The sequence below is a fragment of the Protomyctophum bolini genome, assembly GCF_963924005.1.
Source record: "Protomyctophum bolini genome assembly, chromosome: 15".
Lineage (NCBI taxonomy): Eukaryota > Metazoa > Chordata > Actinopteri > Myctophiformes > Myctophidae > Protomyctophum > Protomyctophum bolini.
Window position 1 is genome coordinate 33,945,779 of NC_137876.1, and position 26,086 is coordinate 33,971,864.

At 44.0% G+C, this 26,086-nt stretch overlaps 1 protein-coding gene across 2 annotated transcripts in view; it reads right to left on the reverse strand.

Moving 5' to 3' along the window:
• tnika (TRAF2 and NCK interacting kinase a) overlaps window positions 1–26,086 on the reverse strand; it is a 106,035-nt gene that overhangs the window by 71,614 nt on the left and 8,335 nt on the right. For both annotated transcript variants that reach the window (XM_080783495.1, XM_080783494.1), the window contains exon 2: window positions 14,488–14,553. In XM_080783495.1, the coding sequence (XP_080639621.1) occupies window positions 14,488–14,553 (66 nt within the window). The remainder of the gene's footprint in view (window positions 1–14,487; window positions 14,554–26,086) is intronic.

Genomic DNA, 26,086 nt, shown 5'->3' on the forward strand with positions numbered 1-26,086 from the left:
GGGGTGCAGAAGGAAGGTTTGCCTACGGCACATGTTTTCTAAATAAAATGGCGGTGGCCCTGAAAATATATATGCAGCAGGGCTGGTTCTAGCTCGTATGGTGCCCTAGGCCCTAGGCCTCCAGAAAGCTCACACGCCAAAAAATATTTGCATTGAAACACAGAATGTAAGCCTGACAGCCTAAAAAGTATTTATAGGCATTTATAGACGTATGTTTCATTTGTTTTGGAGGATCCTCGAAATTAAAAACCATTTGAGAACCATGCTCTGGCTATTTTCGCCAAATGTTAGGGTTCATAACCGTCCTAAAGGCTGTGTTGTTCACTACTACACTATACACTCATCTTTCCACAGCTTTTCTCACACATGAAGTAGTATAATGTCACACAGCATGTGTAGTGTACCCACTACTGATTTGTTGTATCAACATTTTTCTTTACTGTGGAGATTAGATAGATGGTTAGGAACCGGTGTCTTTTTGTTTTTGCCGTGAAAAAGTAACTGGGGAACGTATAGCACATCAGACATGGAGGATGAAAGCAGGCTGTCTAACTTCTAGCTTTCTTTGAGCCCCTTTGCCTTTTCATGCTGGCTCTCTGAGGTGTGTGCACTGTGTGCGTGCACTGTGTGCGTGCACTGTGTGCGTGCGTGTATCTGCCAGCTTACGCAAATACGCACGTATATTTGTGTATGTGTGTGACTTGGGGGTGGGGGTGGCATTGCGTGAGAGAGAAACTCCCATGGTCCTTTGCAGCATGATTTCTCACAGATCAGTAAGATAAAAAAAGGACTTTGAAGTTGTATTCCCTACTTTTGGTGGGCAAGGAGAAAGGATGAGGAGCAGTTAGGGGAGAGAGAGAGAGCACGGGACACTGAGAAAGGAGTAGATAAGAGGTAAAAGGGGAGGTGAAGTGGAGATAGAAGACATTACTTGTAGGAAAGTGCAGAGAAAGATGAAGAGAGAGGGACAGCGTTATACTTACTTAGTGGCTGGTGAAAAGTATGAGGGCTGCACCGAAAGGGAAATTCTTGGCCGAAACCGAATATAGGAAACAGTTGGCCGAAAACCGAATACAGAATAGCCGAATACATCTTTGTTGCAAAGCTACCTGATTATGGCAAAAGACATGATTATGGCAAAACCTAACTTAAATAATAAACACTTATGGGTCCATTAAAAAACATCTAATTAATTGGAGGCTTTGTGATTAATTAATCTCAATTAATCACATTTTAATCACATATCAATAGGCCTATTTGACCTGAGCAGTGAGCTTTTTTTTCTACATAAGCATAGGCAATAAAACAAGTAGTAATAATAATAGTGATCATTTATATAATGCTTCTCTGAGTACTTAAAGACACTTTTCAAGGAGAACATGAGAAAACAAATAAAAACTACTTCATTAGAGAATAACTAAGACTATGGAATAAGTAATTAAAGTGGAATGAGATAATATTCCAGAGGTGGGTTTGAATTTATAGGTGGTGGCATGTCTCTGACTTTTGGGAAGTGCAGTTTGGACAGGTCTGCCTGCTGTGGACAGTGAAACCCTGACCATTAAACACGGGCAGACGCAACGATACAGTCTATCATTCATTGTTAAAGCTCCAAATTATATTCCCATTCGTTTTTGTGTCTGCTCGTGTAAACGCAGCAGCGAGTGTGTAACTCGTGTGTAACGTTAGCTCCCATGCTATCTAGCTACTAGGTAGCTTCCCTCGTCAGACAACAGAACATCGCCACAGATCGGGTGGAAGCTGCACTGATATCACTGCTTGTGCCCGTGGATGGGAAATAAGATTTAAAAGGCTATGGAAGCGTGCTGTGGATGAAAGCACAGATGTGTGCAATAAAGTTGTGTCGGATCTGTCTGTGCATTCCGTCTGCTGACTGCTGCTCGTGTGTTGTGAACTTGTGAGTGACTGTCGCAGCGTTGCTGGCTGCTGATGCATAGTTAAAGAGCGTCATAAGCATGCGCCCTTCCTGCGCTGGAAGTAGCAGATCTACAAGTTATCTACCCGTCGCAATGCACAGCGCTTTGGGCTTTACATCCGTGTTTTTCCCGCAGTTTAGTTGAATTATATCGATTCACAACTTTAGGACCACTACTACTATTCGGTGATATTTTTCGGCTTATTTGAGCCGAAACCGAATAGGCCGAAAATACATATTTAGTCATTTTCGGCCGAATATTTTCGGTGGCCGAATTTTCGGTGCATCCCTAAACAGTGGTTATTATGCTTGCTTCAAAACCTCAACCCGTTGCTCGCTGAAAGCAGCAGCTTTACAAGGTCACAACACATTGCATTCAAGTATAAATAAATGGTGCATTTATATAGCGCTTTTATCCAAAGCTCTTTACATAGAATGTGCATCACGCACGCGCACACAAGCACACACGCACGTCGCACACACACACACAGCGGAGGAAACCAACCTGCACATCGGGAGCAATTAGGGATTGTCTTGCTCAAGGACACTTGTACTCAAAATGAGGCTTTAGAGAGATGGGAGAGCGTGAAAGAGAGAGTAAAACAACAGATATGCTGAGAAGGACATAAAAGAGGGAGGTGTGATTGACTGATGCTATGAGGGCCGGCTCCTAATCGACATCTGCACACGCTCCATTTACTTCCGCTGGACCCTGGATCACCCCGCGGCCCGCGCGCCACGCTCAACAGATTACGTGACAACAGCTGTGATGTCACGACAACAGCACGTGATTCCATTATGTGTTGCCGCGGCAATAGTGTTCCCGTTTCAGACCGCAGATAACAACCACACACGAACACAGATATACACGCATGGCCTCTGCTCCCAACTACACGAACACAGATATACACGCATGGCCTCTGCTCCCAACTACACGAACACAGATATACACACATGGCCTCTGCTCCCAACTACACGAACACAGATATACACACATGGCCTCTGCTCCCAACTACACGAACACAGATATACACACATGGCCTCTGCTCCCAACTACACGAACACAGATATACACGCATGGCCTCTGCTCCCAACTACACGAACACAGATATACACACATGGCCTCTGCTCCCAACTACATGAACACAGATATACACGCATGGCCTCTGCTCCCAACTACACGAACACAGATATACACACATGGCCTCTGCTCCCAACTACACGAACACAGATATACACACATGGCCTCTGCTCCCAACTACACGAACACAGATATACACGCATGGCCTCTGCTCCCAACTACACGAACACAGATATACACACATGGCCTCTGCTCCCAACTACATGAACACAGATATACACGCATGGTCTCTGCTCCCAACTACACGAACACAGATATACACACATGGCCTCTGCTCCCAACTACACGAACACAGATATACACACATGGCCTCTGCTCCCAACTACACGAACACAGATATACACACATGGCCTCTGCTCCCAACTACACGAACACAGATATACACGCATGGCCTCTGCTCCCAACTACACGAACACAGATATACACACATGGCCTCTGCTCCCAACTACATGAACACAGATATACACGCATGGTCTCTGCTCCCAACTACACGAACACAGATATACACACATGGCCTCTGCTCCCAACTACACGAACACAGATATACACACATGGCCTCTGCTCCCAACTACATGAACACAGATATCACACATGGCCTCTGCTCCCAACTACATGAACACAGATATCACACATGGCCTCTGCTCCCAACTATACATGAACACAGATATACACGCATGGCCTCTGCTCCCAACTACATGAACACAGATATACACGCATGGTCTCTGCTCCCAACTACATGAACACAGATATACACGCATGGTCTCTGCTCCCAACTACACGAACACAGATATACACACATGGCCTCTGCTCCCAACTACACGAACACAGATATACACACATGGCCTCTGCTCCCAACTACACGAACACAGATATACACGCATGGCCTCTGCTCCCAACTACACGAACACAGATATACACACATGGCCTCTGCTCCCAACTACATGAACACAGATATACACGCATGGTCTCTGCTCCCAACTACACGAACACAGATATACACACATGGCCTCTGCTCCCAACTACACGAACACAGATATACACACATGGCCTCTGCTCCCAACTACATGAACACAGATATCACACATGGCCTCTGCTCCCAACTACATGAACACAGATATCACACATGGCCTCTGCTCCCAACTACACGAACACAGATATACACACATGGCCTCTGCTCCCAACTACACGAACACAGATATACACACATGGCCTCTGCTCCCAACTACATGAACACAGATATCACACATGGCCTCTGCTCCCAACTACATGAACACAGATATACACGCATGGTCTCTGCTCCCAACTACATGAACACAGATATACACGCATGGTCTCTGCTCCCAACTACACGAACACAGATATCACACATGGTCTCTGCTCCCAACTACACGAACACAGATATCACACATGGCCTCTGCTCCCAACTACATGAACACAGATATACACGCATGGTCTCTGCTCCCAACTACATGAACACAGATATACACGCATGGTCTCTGCTCCCAACTACACGAACACAGATATCACACATGGTCTCTGCTCCCAACTACACGAACACAGATATCACACATGGCCTCTGCTCCCAACTACATGAACACAGATATACACGCATGGCCTCTGCTCCCAACTACACGAACACAGATATACACGCATGGTCTCTGCTCCCAACTACACGAACACAGATATCACACATGGCCTCTGCTCCCAACTATACGAACACAGATATACACGCATGGTCTCTGCTCCCAACTACATGAACACAGATATCACGCATGGCCTCTGCTCCCAACTACATGAACACAGATATACACGCATGGTCTCTGCTCCCAACTACACGAACACAGATATCACACATGGCCTCTGCTCCCAACTATACATGAACACAGATATACACACATGGCCTCTGCTCCCAACTACATGAACACAGATATCACGCATGGCCTCTGCTCCCAAGTAACTACATGAAACAAACATGCAGAGTGATGTAGGGGAAAGTCATCCCATACAACACCCCCCCCCCCCCCACCCACACACCCACACACACACGCACACACAAAATGGAATTGTAAAGAGTTTAGCTCATGAAAAAGCTCTGCTCCACTGTACGTCTGTGTGTGAGTGTGAGTGTGAGTGTGAGTGTGTGTGTGTGTGTGTGTGTGTGTGTGTGTGTGTGTGCATATTTAAAGACTGCGTGGAGCACTTTGCCTGAGGAGGAGTGAATGTATTCTGTCATCAGAGTCATATCCAGATTGCTCTCCAACTCTTCTTCTACCTCTCCCTCCCTCTGAAACTGCCGGAGCGCATGGAGACAACGCACGGCGAGGGGACATGAACACACGCACGCGCGCACACACACACACACACACACACACGCACACACACACACACACACACACAGTCACAAACACACACAGTCACAAACACACACAGTCACACACACACACACACACACACACACACACACACACACACAGGAAGTGTTAGATTGCCACCAAGGGTGAGCTGATAGTCGATCTGGTGTGTGTGTGTGTGTGTGTGTGTGTGTGTGTGTGTGTGTGTGTGCGCCCGTACAACCATGTATGCATGTCTGCCATGGATGTGTTATTATGAGCGGGTGTATGATTGGTTCCTTGCATCCATCAGGGAGACGAATGCATTCTCGCCTGGCGGAACGCAGCAGCCGCCGACCAGTGATTAATCAATTAAGCGATCGATACGCCCGTCAGTCAGTTAGGTAGCCCCGGCTACTGGGCCAAGAGGACGGCAACGCACCGGGCAATCGGCAAGCTTTCCTCACTTCAGAGGACAGCGATTCCCATAAGACCCTTCAAATATTCACAGCCATAGGAGAGGGAGAGAGAAAGAGAGAGAAAGTCTGACGGTTGATGGTGCATAAAAGAGAACAGAGGGATGATAATATAAAAAAAACATAAAGAGGCAAGGGGAAGGAAGAGAGAGAGAGAGAGGAGGGCAAGAGAGTCAAAGAGAAAGTAACACAAACATTGCAAACACGGGGGAAATAAAGAGGGAGAATGGAGGGACATGAAGATAAAGGGAGGAAAATAGAGGGCAATGACGGGGAGAGGAAAGAGAGAGAGAGAGAGAGAGAGAGAGAGAGAGAGAGGGGGGGGGGCATGGATGAGGAGAGAGATGGAGAGGGAGGGTACAGTGGAGAGAGGGAGATAGCAAAGGTCTTTAATTATTCAGCACTACCCATGTTCTCTATTTATGGCCCTTTTAGAGCAGCCAGCTATATATACACACACACATACCCTGTAAAGTCCTGAGTGTTCTTTGACTCAGAGAATGCACAGATGGAACCAAGGGGATCTATAACTCTGAGAGTGTATAAGATGGAACCAAATGGCCCTGCTGCGTTTGTACACCCTCAGAGTGACCCCTCAAGATTATACTACACTTAGTGGGCTGCAGTTGACTGTGGAGGTTTCAGCCCACATAGGAGGGGAAAAGAAGGGAGATGTGATCACATTACATTATATTGACAAAAAGGGATGTATCATGTATGTAGAGAGAGAGGCATGGAAAGGTAAAGACGTGGATAGTAGAAGGTGTAGTCAAGTGTGTGTGTTGTGTGCGTGTGTGTGTGTGTGTGTGTGTGTGTGTGTGAGAGAGAGAGGTCTGTAACATTTAACTAGATGGGGTAATAGAAGAGTTGATAAACCCGTTATCGCTGTCTCCCAGACACAGGCCCACTGCAGAGCTATAGGGCAACATTACTGCTATCACCAATAACATAAAACACTGCACCATCACACACACACACACACACACACACACACAGTTCAAAGGACGTTCACCGAATAAGCAATGCAGTGGCAGAAGGCAATGGGGCCTATTTGTATATACTGTAGAATGAATGGAGTAATACACAATATGAGCACGTGGTGGAACACACACACACACACACACACCCACACACACACACACACACACACACACACACGAGAGGAAATAGGGGAAGACATAGCTGTTGGCATGGTACAGAGCTTCCACAATAATATTTGTATTACCTACGGTAAGTTACTGTTTTGTGTCTGTGGGGATGTTAGCAATGTCAACTTTGTCATTGTCACCGTTTTTATGTGATCAGACAAATACATTATGGCAGTCAAATACTGAGTATTAAATGTAGTATAGACAACATTTAAGCCTAAATAAAAAAATATATGTATATTTATATATTTTGCATTATTTCCCTCTATCAGCCACTATATAATTGTGCTGGGGTGTTTTTCTGCAGAAAGACACGTCCCTCTGGCTGAATTTTGGTTTCAATGTTCATGTTGACGTCCATCCCTTGGCTGTGGGGGGAGGAGGGGGGGAAGGGGGATCTCAGCAGGAGGGAGGCCCAATGGATGGCCAATCAAAGGGATCTATTAAGACCTCCTGACAAGTTTAGTATTTTATTTAGAATACCCAATAGTAACAGAATCCATTGAAAAATGTCTTCTATCAATTATTTGGGGTTTCAGCCATATACCGTCCTATCTAATATTGGATTTATTGCAAACAGACCACTAGGGGGCGAGCCCAACTCGTTTGCAATGGTTTTTGAAAATCTTATGCCCATACCCAAGAGCATGCCAACATTCTAAAACGTGTCACCAAGTGCATAATTGTTGTGATTTATTAAATCCCAGTTTATAGGCATTTTAAGCTCCCAGCAGCCATCGTGGACGCCATCTTGAAAATTATGCCTTTCCAGAACTTAAAATTGAATCCATTGACATTTTTATTCTATAAATTATTTGTGGTTTCAACCCGACTTATCTACTATTGCATCCATTCATTGCAAACCGACCACTAGGGGGCAAGCCCAACTCGTTTGCTATGGTTTTTGAAACAATGCTAACAGCATGGCAAAAAATCTAAAACTTGTCACCAAGTGCACGATTTTCACGAATTCCCTCCCAGCTAGAGAGACCAATTATCATAGCTGTGGATCAGACACACGCCTACTCACTACACTGTAGTGAGTAGGTAACTGTGTAGCCTGTAGTGACTACAGGCTACACAGTTACATACTGCAAGCATTGCGACCACTGAGGAACTATATGGATCACTCCGTTTCTGCTATACCATTCAGACTCATTGTTGGTCCTTTTTGTTCGTAAAATTATTTTTTCCCCTCAGCCTCAAAAGCGGTTAGGAAAATTAGGTGCATTGTTCTCATCTCAAGTACTTGTACTCACAGTGGTCTGCAGTCACTATTTTCCTATATGTATTTATTTTACTCTAAACATGATGATACTCTAGTCCAGGTGTTCCCAAACTTTTTTGGACCAGGTACCCCTTTTGGGGTAGATATTTTTCCAGGTACCCCCTCATCCTCGCAACACGGATAACAATATATTTACAACCACAAGCAGTGTTTCCTGCAGGAAAAAGCGTTGGCATGGTGCTGGGCACAGGCCGCAATTTTGATTAATTAATTAATTTGATTAATTAATTAATAAGATTAATACATTAAGATTAATTTGTATTATTGCTCTTGTATTGCTATTGGAGACACTGGGGGGACACTGGGGGACACTGGGCAGGCACTGAGGAGGCACTGGGGAGACACTGGGGAGACACTCAGGGGCACACTGGGGAGGCATTGGGGAGGCACTCAGGGGGACACTGGGGAGGCACTCAGGGGGACACTGTCTAAATGTATACGTCTAAATGTATACGTCTAAATGTATACGTTTAAATGTAGACGTCTAAATGTAGACGTCTAAATGTATACAGACGTCTAAATGTAGACATCTAAATGTAGACGTCTAAATGTGTACGTCTTCTCTTATGGGGGTCCCTGGCATATCTTTTCAAATGGGGGTCCACGGGCTAAGTAGTGTCAATTTGGGGGTCCTTGACATGAAAAAGTTTGGGAACCACTGCTTTAAACACTTTAGCACTTTATGAACATGAACAAAATAGATGGGTCCCCCCTGGAACTCCCTCAGGTACCCCTGGGGGTCCCCGGACCCCACTTTGGGAACCAATGCTCTAGTCTGTGTGTTATATTCTGTAAACCGCACAAAGCCAGACACATTGTCTATTCTCAAGAATCCCTTTATTTTAGGAGTGTGTGAGACCGGGGGCCGGTGCATGGGAGGGTGGGTACTGGGCAGTGTTGGGCATCGTTACTTTCTAAAGTAACGTCGTTAGGTTACTGGATTACTGCCCATAAAAATAATCCCTTACCGTTACAGATTACCTTCTGAGAAAAGTAACAAGTTAGATTATTTTCCGTTATTTTCCGTTACCAGACAATTAAAACCCATTTTTAAAAACGAGAATGATACACACCATGAACTGACCATAGACAACATCCCCTTTACAGCTCTCTTTATTAACGAATATAAGTCGCCACAATCGCCAGCCTATACACGTAGGACTGGACAGAAAGAGCTATAGTGCAGAGAGTACAGACAATACCAGACTAGGCTGTTGCGCTGCGCTCTGATGCCCTCTCCACGCCGCGCACCGTGGCCCATGAACAACAATAACAACTCCACGTGGACCCACGACGACCCACATATGAATTAGATAGTTTATAAGAAATGGCACGGCGGCCATCCTTGCAGGCAGTGACAGTAACATAATGAGAATCCTGTAGGCTGTGTAACCTGTTCATTTTGGGGGGCATCATCAACAACAGCCTGTTGATGATGAATGATACTATGAAACTTAACAATTAATGTACTAGTACTCACCTAATGACGCCGCCACGGAGGATATACCATGTTTAACGTAATTCCAAAGTGTTTAGCCTATACATTGTTTAAGTCATAGACGCATGCGGTTTTTATGAACTTTGGCTAAAAGCATGTTGTTTTTATTATTCCACCACCCGGCAGTGCCGGCCCTTCTAGTCGACTGTCATGGTAGCTGGCTAGCCTACAACCGAAATAACTTCCTCTTCCTCTTCAAAATAAAAGCTACTTGTAACAATACTTTTATTTCTTAAGTGAACTACAGGATGTAGTAGACGCAGGATGTATAGTACATGGTATAGTGGGCTTGGAAGGATAAATCACACAGGACAGAAGGCAGGAGAAATAAACTCCGCAGACATTCGGGGCTTTATTATTTTTTTAATCTTGCCAACAGAATGAACAGGGACACATTATAGTAACGGGATTACTTTGTTGGAAATGTAACTAAGGAACTAACTACTAAATTGCAAAACTAACAAGTTACTTTATTCCGTTACCAATAAAAGTAGTCCCTTACATAACGCCGTTATTAATAGCGCCGTTACACCCAACACTGGTACTGGGTATAGGGTGTCTTTATAATAATAGTATTTACATTCGCCAGCATCAGCAGCAGAGAAAGCCTTGCACTTGACCCATTTCATGCATTAATTCACTACCAACTCCATCCTTACGCTGAAACCTCATCCCAGGCCAGAGTGCTGGACGGCTGGTGTTGTTGCCATAGCCATTCTGTGGTCCGGTAACGCATCGGAGACCGACAGGCTGAATGTCAGCCAGCAAATGAGCCGTGACTTTCACCAAGACAGCCCAGTCAGCAATAACTGGCTGGATACACATAACTCTCCTCTTCTCCTTCACTTTTCTTGTTCTCTTCCCCCGTCCTCATTTCACACACGCATACTATCACATACACAGAGAAATACAGACAGACACAAGCATATGCAACACACACACACACACACACACACACACGGCTGTCAAAGATTGTTTCTAGGAGCGTGGAGAGGCATGTCCAACCTCAGCTTGACCTTTCATCTGCTCCAATCAGGAGAGGAGGAGAGGGAACAGCTCCTCTCCATCACCACCTGACCTTCACTCACTGCTCCATTAGGTACACACACAACACACACGCGTGCACGCACACAAATGCTCATTTATATGCACAGACCTGTGCAAACATAAAAAGTGCACGCACGTGTACACACACACACGCGCACACACACACACACACACACACACACACACACACACACACACATCACGCACCACACACACACATCACGCACCACACACACACACGATTTAAGCAAAGGCCGCAGACCACTGAAAGTCGGTGTCCTTCAGAAAGGAAGGCCAACAGGATGGAAAAAAGGGATGGAAGAAGACAAGGAACAGCGAAAGAGAGGATGTACGGGCTGCGAGGCAGTGGTTCTCAAAGTGTGGTCTGCAGGGTCCTTGAGGGGGTTCCCGAGGATCCCCAGCAAACTTTGTGAATATATTGTAGCATCACCCTTTGTTTATGTACACATCGGCTATTCAAAACGTTAACTGCCATTGATGCCACTGGTTGTCAGACCAAGTCCAACACTTAACCGCCATCGACGGACGTCAGTACTGTTTTCAGTGAGTACGCTAGAGGGCGCTCTTGGCCAACGTATGAATGGTTCTAGATTGCTACACTATAGGATATACAACCGGAAATGAAAACTCTTAATTGTCTCCATGCGCCTCAATGTAAACAGATTTACACGGGTCCCGTGGCTCTTCAAAATACGCTGAGAAACAATGGTGGTGGCGGACAATGTCATTAGTTAATACCTAGAACTTAATGTGTTAAAAAAAGAAAAACTAAATGCTATTTACTTTTAATCGTTTTAATAACACAAAGCTTGTATGGGGTCCCTGCTGGTATACATTATATTCAGATGGGGGTCTACTCTACAGCCAAATTAATTTACGTGTCATTGACATGAAAATGTTTGAGAACCGTTGCAGTGAAGAACATTTGGACAGTAACTGGATGGAACAGGATGGGGGGGGGTAGGGGGGGATGGACGGAGAAGGACAATAAAGAGCGGAAGAGAGGAACAGAGGACAGAGGGGCAGTAGAGGACGCTATGACTTGGACAGAGAGATAGAACGTTGAAACGACAGGAGGAAGCAGCTGAGGGCCGCCAACACGCACAAACATCTCAAACACCAGCCTGTCATGTCATCCCTGGTGGAAGGTTACGCAAAGTAATGTATTTGAGTAACATTTGATGTACAATTTTCTGCTACTTTATACCGTCTTATACTTACTACACTACTTTGCTTTTGGAGGCACATGTTGTGCTTTCTACGCCACTACATTATTTGAAAACTTCAATTACAAAATGTGAAAACATTTGAAAAGAATTGTGCATAATGAGTACTTTTATTTATGCCAATACTTTTGTACTTTTACTTAAAGGCGCAGTGAAATGAAAAATAAGTTTTTCACACTTTTAGACCATATCCGTGGTCATCATATGGGCATACCTAACAATGGATGCCAAAACAATGGGAAAATTCTCTTTTCTGTGTGTTTTTATATCAAAGGTCCATAAAAACGATTGTATTATTTATTTATTAAAACGAAAACGTGCTGCGTGATGACGTGTAGAGGTACACATCGATAAAAGCCAATAAAAATGAAGCTCACATGTTTAATTCCCCATGTCTGCGCATCCATGCAACACAGCTGCTTCTGATTACAGATTTCTCCGTTTTTATTTCCATTCAAGATAACATTCAGACAGTGTATTACTCGGTTTCAACTTAATCATCACGCTAAAATATGTTTCTGAAAACATGATTATAGGGTAGAAATAAGCCACATAACAGTAAACTGGTTGTGCTGGGCGACCGTCTGATTTATAAACAAACAACACCACGCTGTTGCGCATAGCATTAGCCACCGTCCCTAGCTACCGTCCCATCGCCTGAAGGGATGCGGCACTCTGATTGGTTCAGAAACTTCAGACCGGTGTTTCATGTGGAAACACCATTTTCATGTTGTTCACCATTTCCGTTTCACTGCGCCTTTAAGTACATCTTCTTCCACTGGATGTCATGTCAGGACAGGAAGCAGCTCGGCATGAGCACTTCCTGTGTCCCGGATAAACACGTCCCCTACTGAAGTATGTCAGATAAAGTGCTATAAATGTTCCCTCAGAGAGTGAGATGGAAAGAGAGAGAAAGAGAGAGAAAGAGAGAGAGAGGGAGAGACTCTTATATATAATGAAGGAAGAGGTAGATGAAAGAAGGAGAGGGAGAGATAAGGGGAGAAGAGAAATAATATACAGTAGATATAGTAAGAGTAATAGATAGACAGGAAAACAAGGTCAGAGAGAAGGGAGATATGCAGGACATGACAGGAGTCAGATTCAAACCTGGGTCCTCGCGACAAAAGTGCATGTAGTCTAAGTCCTAACTGGCACCAGGCACCCACGAGAAGGGAGAAGTATTTTAAAACGCGTTAATAATATGACCCAGTTCCTGCTTCTTGTCTCTCTATTCAAGTCTAGTTCACATGTGCTCAGTCTATTCCACCCACACTTGTGCAAGTTCTCTCTTTTCCTTCTCTATATTGTGTAACATCATGTGCATTCTTTATTCCAAACATAGGAAGAGTGAATCAGAACAAGACATGATTGACTGATTTGATTGTCAATAATATTAATATTAGTCAATGACCAGAACTGAGGCCAGAACTTAATCATCTTTTATCCTATTTTACAGTATACTTTGTCATATGACAAATTAATAATTTAATAACATCAGCTAGTGCTAGGATCCTGATGAGATTGAGAAAATATGACCATATATTACACCCATCCTATGTTCACTTCACTGGTTCCCAGGACTGAATGCAAGATCTCCCTTCTCACACATCAGTGCACCAACACCAACCTTCCCCCAAGACCAAGTTCCGGACCATGGGCACCCAGACCTTCTGCTCTAGGGGCCCAATGTCAGCCCCACTGCTGAAGTCTGAGACAGACTTAAGCCCAACCAACCTGGATGTTTGGGGCCGATACAAATATTAGGGAGTAAAACACATCCTGCCCAGAATGATAGAGTAAGTGAAGACAGACAGGAAACGAGGAGAGAGAGAGAGAGAGAGAGAGAGAGAGAGAGAGGTAATAGGACCATAGAGTAACAAAAGGACCCAACCGGAGTGCAGTGGCGTTTTGAAGCACCCAGAAGAACGGTCTTCTTCCGCATTTGGACACCAACAGTTAGTGTCCAATTTCGACTGTTGGTGCCCAAATGCGGAAGTGCAACCGAGCGCTCCATGTTAAACCTGAGCTGCACAGGGTTTCCTCAGGCAGAATGCAGGGGCCCGCCTGCATTCTCAACTCTGACCAGTAGGGCCGAGTGCGTCAACGCTGGAGAGCCTCCCTGGGGGCTTGGGTATGACAGGATGTTTGTCAGGATCGGGACTTGAACCCGCCATACACTGTTAGGCATTAGGAGCCTAGGTGCCAAGACTGCCAGGTCGGCCCAGGTCAAAACCTCTCTTTTTATCAAAGTGTTTTCTTAATTTTACCTAGTTTTTTAATTTGACTCTTTAGTCTAGTAGGGGGGTTGCCCTTGCCATTTTATGGCATGTTTTATGCGATAGCAATAATTATGCATTTTGTTTGTCTGAGTCTTACCTTGTACACTTGCCCATAGGTGCCATTTCCCACCAGCTCAACCAGCTCAAAGATGCCAGCAGGGTCCTAGAGAAGGAGAGAGATGCAATGTTACGTCAACACCCAATGCACTCAGACTCACATACAAGTTACCTTAACATTTCTCGAAAGCACTGTTTCGGGACTCGCAGACCAATATCTATGGGTGACGAGTAAATATAAATCTTTTCAGTTTTCATTATTTCAAAATATTTGATCATTTTTAAACAAAGAATTCCAACATTTTTAGTAGTTCATAAATCAAAAATATAAAAACAAATACTTTCTATATAAAAAAAAAGAAAAAATATAGTAGTAAAAATAGCTGATTTACAAATAAACAACGCATTGTGATGCTCTGCTATTTTCACTAGTTTGAGTCCCGGGCAAGGTGGCTAATTTCTCTTTTGAGTCTTGAGCATTTTGATATTTAGGAACCATTGGTCTGAAAAAGGGAAAAAAGTCACATGGACCAAAACGTTGCGTTTTCCTTCAATGAACTGCATTTGAAGAGAGTTGAAGAGTTTTTTCTCCTTTTTCAGTACGTCAGGTCCTCGGTTGGCCTTCTCCTACACACCTGTCGCATGTGTGCAAAAGCCCTGCTTTTTAGGGAACCACTGCTCTGAAAATAATCTGTTCACTTGATTTACTTGATCATTCACCACAGAACGTTTTCAGCCCTCCAACCTTCCTCAGTGTGTATTTTAATTACATAACATCAAACATCAAAAGGAATGATAGTCAGACCATTATTGATCCTGTGAGGGACATTCAGTTATCATAGCGTAGCTGTGCTGCAGTCGGAAACACAGGACACATCTAACCACCGCACAGTTTGTTTTCGTAGGAGTTTTGTCCCTTCAGCCATTGCTACACTAAACAAACTGATATGAGTATACCGGGGACTTCATGTATTGTCTTGGTGTTCTGTTGTTGTGTGCTATGTTTTCTGCTATATGGTAATGCATTTTTTTGTTGGAACAGACTGTGAAGATACATATCCCTGAGGGGACAATAAAGATTATCATTATTATAAGTAGTGTAAAATAAGTAGAAATAAGATACTAAGAAGGAGACTTAAAGTCTGGTCTGGCTGTCTGCAATTGGACCGACCAGGATTTGCATAATGTATGAGTTCTTAGATATAAATATAGGCAGAGTATTGTATCAATGTACAATCTATCACCAGTAGTATGGACATAATGTTGACGTGAGATTAAAGGGACAGTTAGAACACTATCCTTTATGTGTGTAATGTGGTTTTAGATATTTTAGATTTTAGCAGTGAGCCCAGCTGTCTCTGATGTCATCGATACTGGGCTCACTTCCTTCCTGGACTACAATTTCCATAATGCTTTGGTGCACTGCACCTCCTTGTCCAGGAAGTAAGTGAGCCCAGTGTCCATCACATCAGAGACACTGGCCTCACTGCTAAAATCAAAAATATCTAAAACCTCATATTACACACATAAAGACCCCCAGGAAAGTATTCTAAATCTTCTAAACGTCATTAACATATATCTTTTTGCAAAAAGGGTGAAGTTTCCCTTTGATGGTAGTGTCTGCAAGCTGCACAGTGGGAGGGTGGGTAATAATGGATAACATAACCTACTGTAAGACAGTCTTTACATTGTTTTAGTTTACGATGAAACTTCAACATCACAGCATACTGTAGGTCAGTGGTTCCCAAACCTTTTCATGTCAAGGACCCTTCAAATTGACACCCATTATTCCGCGGACCCCCCCATTTGAAGAGATATGCCAAGGACCCCATAAGAGAAGATTTTGACGGCTCTAGCAGTGATTCTCAACCCGTTTAATTTCAAGGACCCCCAGTTTGACATGCGTAATTATTATAGTCTACGGACCCCCATTTAATGGCATTTCTATCTCTGGGACCCCCAATTTGTATTGTAAAATGAACGGCTATTTGGTTCCATTTGTAAACTCTCAGAGTTACAGACCCATAAGGGTCCATTTGGTTCCAAACTATCATTTAGCTAGGGACCCCCTGGAACTCCCTCTGGACCCCACTTTGGGAACCACTGCTGTAGGTCAATAAGCACCACAACTAACAACAAATATCTCCATTTATTATCCCTGATGTTGTGTTAACATATGAGGACATTGTTGTCACCCAAGGTACCTTACTGTAGTTTAAAAAAATCACACCCGTGTGAACTGAGTGGTCTCTCTCTCTCTCTCTCTCTCTCAGCAGGCAACAGTGCAGCACTCTCTCTCTCTGTTTCTGGCACAACAGCGCCCCTACTGGTACTCATAGTCATAATGGTGCTCATTAACGTCACATAGGCGGACACATAGACACGGACATTGCTGTTCCTTGGAGTGGTTGCACCACTCAAAAATAATAATAATAATAATAATAGGGACTAGCGGCCCTCAAAAAGCTAAAATAAAGTTGATCTACAAGCTCACACGCCGAGTCATTGCAAATGAATGAATTGTATGCTTCTCAATGATTTGATTAATTGAAAAAGTAAGAAAATAATCCATAGATGCAGCATTACATGAGTTCATACCATACATTGTTTGTGCAGGTATGGATGTCCCCAGTGGGAATCAGACACTCGTCTCTCTCTACTAGTGTAATTGTCTACACTTGAAAATAACTTTAAGAATCCAGACTAACTTTAAGAAAGTAGCTATAGCATGGCTGCCAGTATACAGAATTCACAGCACAACAGTGGCTTGCAACACCTCGAATAGAGCACCAAACTCATTGAACCCACACACACACACACACACACACACACACACAAACACACACACACACACACACACAAATCTCCCTCTTTCTCTCCGCCATGTTGCTACGGCTTTCGAGACAATAGCTGGTATTCACGCTCCCTTTCTCTCTCTCTCCCTTTCACGCTCCCTCTGCTCTCCTAGCCTCTGTTCTCCACTCAACCAGTCTATCACTCTTTCATTCCTCACCCTCCCTCTCTCCCTCCCTCCATTTCTGATGATGTCCAGAACTGTGCCATGGCACTCAGTCCTTCATTCTTTCCGACCCTTCACTCATTCCAGCTGGCCTCCAAGTGCTTTCACTTTATTATGTCTCTATATCTCCTCGTCAGTGTCCTTGCCATTGAACACTTTTCTAAATATAGCTAGCAGCTCTCTCAGACCACCATTCACTTTCTCTGTCTGTGTCTGCCAATGCTATTGTTTAGCCTTGTAGGTACTGTAACTGTAGGTTTTCAGTAATAGGCCTACCAGTTTACTACAGATTCCACAAAATAATTGCAGAACAAATGCACAAAACAGTGCTAGGGACTTCAGTACTGTGTTTTGTTGGCTGTCCTTCATCCAGTGCTAACCATTGTTTTACGTGTTGTCAACCCATGCCAAAACAAATTCCTTGTATGTACCCCATATTTGGTAATAACAATGTTTCCCATTTCTGAAATTATTATGTTTAGATAGGATTAGTTTGATCAAGCCCTTCATGGGAAAGTTATTCCAGTGCTATCAATATGGCTGAGTAAATATCTCCTGTTCACATTCAGCTTGAAATGATTCCAACGTCCAACAAAAACAGGTTTCCATTCTCATATTACCGCATATCACTGTACTGTACAGGCACTAAAAGACAGTGTGTGCATGTGCGTGATGTAATGTTTACAAAGGACTGCATTGCTAGACATGACATAATTGTTGAAATTATTACCAAAGATGTGTCAGCCGTGTTCTCTGTTGTGATTTACACAAATTCCAGTGTGAAACCAGAAATGTTTCAATGCACGCGTATTTGCAAATATGACTGCAAATACACCGGATGTCATTGTGATTGACGAAGACAGCAGAGAGGATTTCCTATTGGAAGTTGGCTGTACTCCTGACTTAAGTTTAAAGAAAAATATCAAAATCATAATAAAAGTCATCATACACCTAGGCTATAAGTGTCAGCTCATTGCCTTTATATATTTGGAACAGTTGGCAGCTTGGGCCATGTCCACCAGCTGGTGGTCATGGGGGTCTTGAGGATTATGAGGCTGCCAAAGTATAAGGCAAAGCAACTTGTAAAATACTGCTCAATCTCCTGCAGCCGCTCTATTTGGAAGAGAAGGTGCTTCCTGTATCCATAATGTTCCTGGCGTTAGGTGGAAGTGTATGACCTATATTGTCCATGAATGTGTTCATAGGCCTATGTGTTGTTTACATGATTTAAATATGATTGAAATATGACATTATAACTTCGATCCTAAAATGTTGATGTGTGTGTAAACTGCAAAGTTCCCACTTCAGTAAGCCTATAGGTAAAGACACAAATCGGTCTGTTATAGTGCCACCATGAGGCATTTCTTCCTTGGAAATGTGCATGCAAAGTTTCACTGCAATCGCACGCTGCAATCATTGAGATATTTGAGTTATGTTCAAATCAGACCACTCCTGCAAACTTTGGAAGCCCATCTTTGCATCTTGGCAACCAGGATGGAATATGAACAGAGGCAGATCCCTCTTGATCACAAGGCTATAGAGATAATGTGTACCAATTTGCGAGATGTTTGGACAAAATCTGGTGGCGCTATAACAGGGCATTGTGATATATGTGGGGCAGATGTTCTGCTCTGGCATTCTATGTTAGCTGCTCACAGACAGACGGACAGGTGGCAAAACCTACTAACCTAGTCTCAGGCACACCTTCGGCCTGTAAAACAATGAATACAAAATTCTGATCGATGGTAAGAGAGACCCGTTTCAAAATGTAAATAGTAACAACTATACACAGAGATGTATCCAGCAGGTGTTCCAGGTCTAAAACTACCTCTAACCAGCGCTGCTCAGCGGTCAGCATAAACAAAATTCACTGTGTCAGAGTGTGAACACACATTACACTCTCACTCGCTCACAATTCCCTTCTCAATAAAGCATCCTATTACTTCTGTACCCAACAGCACACATTCACTCCGCATACGCCCCTCTCTCTCTAGTGTGTTTAGATTTTTCTTATGACTAGCAATGAAGGCCAAATCAGTCAACTACATCTCACAGAATCTTAAAGGTCTCACTCTCAACAACCCCGTTATAAGCATCGGCGAGGATTCCTGCATTAAATAACAACCAGGTATCCCAGTCTAATTACATTGTTTTTCCTCATCTCTCTCTCATTCTTGTTTGCTCTCCTTTGGTTGCTCCATTTCCCTCTATTTTCCCAACTTTTCTCTACATTTCTCTCTCTTTCTCCAATTCCATTTTTCTCTTTCACCCAATCTCTCTCTGTATGTTATTTTTTTCTTTCCCGGTCTCAGCAGACCTGTCAAGCTGTCAGTGTCACATGCACTTTTTCTGAAGTGAGGGCCTTGCGCTTTCCTTGCTCTCTCACTTGCCTTCCTTTTCCTGTGATTTTTACACCTCCCCCTTGCTGGACACACACTCCCAGTAGGTTGTGTGTGCATGCGCTCACACCGATGTGCAAACACACAAACATACATGCACACTATATAGCAGGCATTCTCTCATATGCTGTCTCAAGTACATTTTCATGTGGTCTCACTCTCTGTCACTCGCATGCACACACACACACACACACAGTGCCAAATGTATACTTCCAAACAAGGGCTAGTGATTTAATGACCGTGTGAGCATGTAATACTGTGCGTGTGTGTGTGTGTGTGTGTGTGTGTGTGTGTGCGCGCGTGCGCGTGTGTGTAAATGTGACAGTTAACAAGAGCAAGGAGAGCAAGACAGAGGAAAACCTGCATGCATCCTTCAGCCCGCAGCATTGTGGGAGCAGCTTCCTATCAGGACTCCTACAGCAAACATTTCCCCTGCAGTCTCTCCCTCTGTGTGTGTGTGTGTGTGTGTGTGTACTTGGCAGCTGTATTAACTCAGTGCTGCATGTGAACCTCTTAACAAAAATTCCCCAGACACGTCTAAGGATGTACACACACACACACACGTGCGCGAGCGAGCACACGCACATCCTCCCCACACAAAAGACCTCTGCAAAACGATGCATATCTATACACACTCAAAAAGCATGCAAGCACACAGGTAAAATACACTAGGCACTGCAACCACAAGACAGACTGAGGCATACAGGCAGTGACACAGTAGACTTCCTCAATGCACATACTGTAAAAACAAATATGGACGAAGGGAGCGTGACGTGACCCATTGGTTTCTGCAGAGCTGTCGTGAAGACTCTAGTTCAGAGAAATATGTCTGCGAGTATTTACAACAAAAAAGTTTACAAAAGGTAATAATCTTGTCCTGGTCACGACATTTATTTTGCAAGTTGCAACCGGAGGAGGGGAATCATCGGGACATTAAATGGGCAGCATTCATTACTTCCACATTGACTCGATTCATTTTCAAGAGCAATGGATGGCATGGAGGAACAGCCTGCAGACTTCCTCCACGCATGCGAGGCCATGCGCCGCATGCAATATTGCATAGCATAGCATGCAGACTTCCTCCATGTGGTCGAGGCCATGCGGCGCATGCAGGCATAGCATAGCATGCAGAGACTGCGTCCGCTCATTTGTGAGGCCATGCGCCGCATGCAGGCATAGCCTAGCTAGCGGCTTCGGATGTTATCAGATGATTTAATCTCATCAGCCCTTATCGACAGTACACCATGCAATGCAGCCAATATGGACATTTCCACATACTGACGAAGTCAGTCATTGTCCGACACGGCGTTGGTCACGGTGTCCGACTATTACTTTGTCCAACTATTACTATCTGTGAATCTAAATCTAACCCTAACTCAAACGCAAGTCCACGTACCTCATATCAGTCTTAATCAGCCATGTAAGTCAGTTTCACAATGTTTTCACGATGCATTTCTTAGTGGCCTTACTCATGGTATAGGCAGTATGTGGACATAAATGTCCATATATTGCCTGCCATTGCATGGTCCAGATAGATGAGAACATACTGGTGATTATCAGTTGATAACATTGGAACCAGGTGGCATCCAACATCGGAGGAACCAGAATCAGTTCCATCCCATTCGGATCAATAACCAGAATCGTTTTGTTTTGTAATCACAAAGACTTCACGACTGCTATACAATTTTACAATACCAGATAGTCAAACTTTTGAATTTCAAGGACCACCATATCTCTTGAGTGTATACATGGAACCAATGGGACCTGTAAGGGTCCATTTGGAACTCCAGAAGGTCCCTGTACCTCACTTTGAGGACCACCACATACATATGTATCCAATACTGCATGTATGATTGGATTTGTGTTTATCAAACATTCTAATGAAGGCCAAAATTAAATGTATTTTAAAAACTATATGGGAATCATTAAAGAGAATAATTGAGGACACAGACCAATATGAGGGGTAAAGGGGATAAATTGTTAAAAGGATGCCAAGCATCTGCAGGAGGAGCATGTAGATTGTAGACACTTCCTCCATGCATGCATGCACGCGGGAAGATACGGCAAATGGAAATGGAGCGTTTGTGCTGCTCCACTTCATACATGTCCTTAGGCTGTCTGATAAAAATATACCACGTTATCATTCATATTTTATAGGCCAGTCGCAGAATGGGCTCTTAGCCCCCATCAGGCAGTGTGTGTGTGTGTGTGTGTGTGTGTGTGTATGTGTGTGTGTGTGTGTGTGTGTGTGTGTGTGTGTGTGTCAGAGAGTAGTGTAGTGTGGTATGCGTGGTGTGTGCGTGCGTGTGTGTGTCAGAGATTTAAAGTTCCATCTTGTGTTCCTCCTGCTGTACATTTTTCATTGTCACATGACTGCCATTATGACCTCACTGGTGGCCAATGAGTCATGGTGAGTGTTGTATTGGTATGTGTGGGCTGGATTGGTGACTTGGTGCGTTGTGATAGTGCTTAAAGAAGGGACCACACACACACACACACACACACACACACACACACAAACTGCCATGTGTACATTTCCAGTGAATGTGCCACTCCTCTCTCTCTTATCGATATCTCTTCCACAGAAGTCAATTACATATTTTTACGTTATTAGTTTACAGGAAGCGCACTCCCTCATGGCAATGTCATGCTTATGATCGTAAAACTGGTTTCTACCGAAACCTTCTTGGATGAAGGATGACACATGTGTGTATGTGGGTGTGCATTGCCCCCACAAACACACAAACCCATGCAAACAGATGCAAAACTCTGGCTGCATCATTTGAGGTGAGCATTAGCAAGAGGGGAGAGTGAAGAGGGAGACAGAGACAAGGAGAGACAGACAGACAGACAGACAGACAGACAGACAGACAGACAGACAGAGAGCGAGGAGATAAAAGAGTGCGATGCATTTATGTGTGTGAGTTTGTGAGCATGCCCACACACGTGCCTGTGTGAGAGAGTCAGCATGGTGTTCACTGGATTGCAAGGACAACATACAGCTGCGGAACCCAGGAAGTTTGATAAACGCAGCATACTTGTCTTATGATCGACAGCTTAATCTGCTGTCAACTCCCCATGCGATAATTGTCATCTGTTACAAGGAACCACACACAGCAAGGAACTCATTATACTTTCCATTCTTGACAGCCTGACAACACGCACCTGAAACAGGTGTGTAATTGGGGTCATTAAGTTGGCACCTTTCAATGTCACCCCCCCACCACCATCACCGCCACCACACCTACCCCAACATCTCCCAGAAGACTATACAGTCAATTCCCAGAACCACGACAACTGAAAACTAGACAACCTCGGAGAGGTCGCAATTTTAAAAAATTGCAGAGTGTGGTTGCCGCAGTGGCTTACATATATATACCCCTCCCACTGATATTGCCAGCCTGTTACAGTTTCAAGTCACACCTTAGATCGTGTGTAAGTAATTCGGAGGGGATTTAACCCCCGAAATTCTGGTTTTCCGACAAACGGTTACATTTATCGCGTTTGCGGCGCCCCCTATGGATGAAAATGGAATTGCTTTTGGAACTCGGTTGAACGAACCACCCCGGACATGTGATTCAAATTTGGGATGGATTGGACATTCCGTTTGTGATTTATGGCATCTTTCGTGATATAGGCCCCTCCTACTGACTTCGGAAGACGATTACGGCCGAACGATACGCACTACCGAAAATCTGCAAATCTGTTTTAATCGGATGGGTCCAGAGATCACGTGTACAGATTTTTGTGAGATTTGGACAAAATCTGTAGGAGGAAAAGCAAAAAGTGTGTTTTGGACAAAATTCAAAATGGCGGAAAATCCATCATGGCGGAAATGGGCGTGGCCTATATGGGGAGATGCGTCATGACCCAAGGAATCCAGGGAAAAAATAATTTTGATTTTACGACATACGGTTCAAGAGTTATGAGCCAAAAGGTAAAGTGGGCTGTTATAGCGCCACCATGAGGCCGACCTAAAAAATTATATTTTTAATTAATTTTAGTGATAATTAGGAAATATTCCTCCAAGTTTTGTAACTATAGTGCTTACAGTCTCAGAGGGAAAAATACTTGAATGTGATTTTTTGCATTTTTCCATTGAAGTCAATGGGATAATTTAATTCACTAATAAATTCATATCAATTAAACTATACAACATTTCTCTTAGCAAAGTACACGCCATCGATTCCCGATTTTTCCGGTCAATTTGACATATGGCTCAAGTGCGTACAGTCAAAACTGAGGGAGGGGTAGTGCGTCAAAATAAAGACTAGTGGAAGAAAAAAAATAATAATAAAGTGTTACAATTACAAGAGTCTGGTTGCCTGTGGGCAACCACACTAACTACTCTTTGAGAGACGTCACCCACATCTTTATCTACAGACGCACACTACCTGCTTCTGGCTCCTGGCTGACAGTGTGCGTGTGTCTCCGAGCGTCAAACTGGCGGCCAGGTGAACCCAGTTAGTGTCGGGAGAAAGTGAATTAAGGAGAAAGTGAGCTGGATTGAATTAAAGAACCTTAAGCGGATGATGGGAGTCATGCTGGCTGGGCTCTGCTCCCCCCCCTCAACTGAAACCCACTAACAGTACACACGCTTAGCACCACTCGCCTTTTACAAGGAGACTACATCCCACAGTACATCACTCTCTCACAAAGCACACGAGAACAGTCTATTAACAGGAGTCGATGCTTAATTGAGGATTCATGGCGTTACCGTGTTACGACTGTACACAGTGAAAACCCACTGCGTTCATTAACTTGTAACTCAGAGAGTGCACAGATGTAACCAAATGAACCTGTATTCCTGTAAGGGTTCATTTAGTTGAGTTGATAGTGAATAAACCCCCGATCATCTGCTAGACTTGGTTGAGGTGCTGGAGCCAAAAGGAAACCAAATGAACAATAAAAGGGAAGCCTCTACAGTCCACACACTCAAAGCTGCACTTTATTTTGTTATAGCAACATTTTGGTCATAGGTCAGTCATCATAAGGTTTATGACCAAAAGCTTACAAATTAAAAAACACATCAATCCGTTGCATAGCTTTAAATGTGCGGAGGCTGCCTTTTATTGTACATCCTCGAAGTTAAGTTAACACCATAATACGCCACGGCCATGTGCAACGACCATGCAGTGTATTGTACCATGCTAATGGACCCATACACTCCATGAGTCTTTCTCTCGCTCTCCTTCCCACCCTGCGTCCGTCCGTCCATCCATCCATCTTCGCCAGCTTGTCATCTCAAATCGTTTCCTGTCATCCCTCTGTCCGTCCTTCCGTCCCCCTCATTATTCATTTTTTCTCTCCTCGATCTCAATTCCGCCCGGGGGCCTTTTCTTCCCTCCATCCTTTTAATCTCTCCATCCATCTACCACCGTCCTCTTGTCTCTCCATTATTCTTGTCGTGGCCTCTGCCGTGTGACTCACGCAGGACGCCCAGATTCACTTCCTACTTTGGACTTTGTTTACATGCTCCTGATTCCAACCAACTCTTAAAATCAAGTGTGTGTGTGTGTGTGTGTGTGTGTGTGTGTGTGTGTGTGCATGCGTGTGTGTGTGACAATAATAGCTGTTTATAGTCTATCTTATGAGATATAGATAGATAGTCTGCCTGTCTGTACGACAGAGAGATACACACACTCAAGTATTATAATCCCATTCCCACGGATTCAAACAAAGCATTTAACATTGGAACACAACAACACATAACGTGCCGACAGTACAGACAGTACATACAGTATATATACACATACACACACATCCAGCGTCTCAGCTCTCGTTAACCCATTTTGGGGCGGGAACCACTTTTGGTGTTTCAAGCATTCAAGCAAAATAGCAGATCTACAAGCTCATAGCGTGCCACTCGGTGGCGCGCTATGAACTTGTAGGTCTGCTATTTTTCTTTGAATAGGTATACATTCTTTCAGAACGAAAGTTTTTTTTATTTCGACGTCAGGCCTAAATGGGTTAACCGCAGAGAATGAACAGGCTCTGGGGTGGATGCTTTATCACTGACTTGGGGGAAATAAATAGGTCAACTAGAAGCATGCATGCAGGCAGAGGGAGAGAGGGAGGGAGGCATTTCTTCTCAGCGACAGCCCAGCCATACAGTATATGGACCCGCTCATGAATAAGCCCCCTGTGTGAGCTCCAGCCACTGCTGTGGCCCTGTTACTATGGCTTCCACAGCGAGGGGCAGAGGAATGTGGCCTTAACTG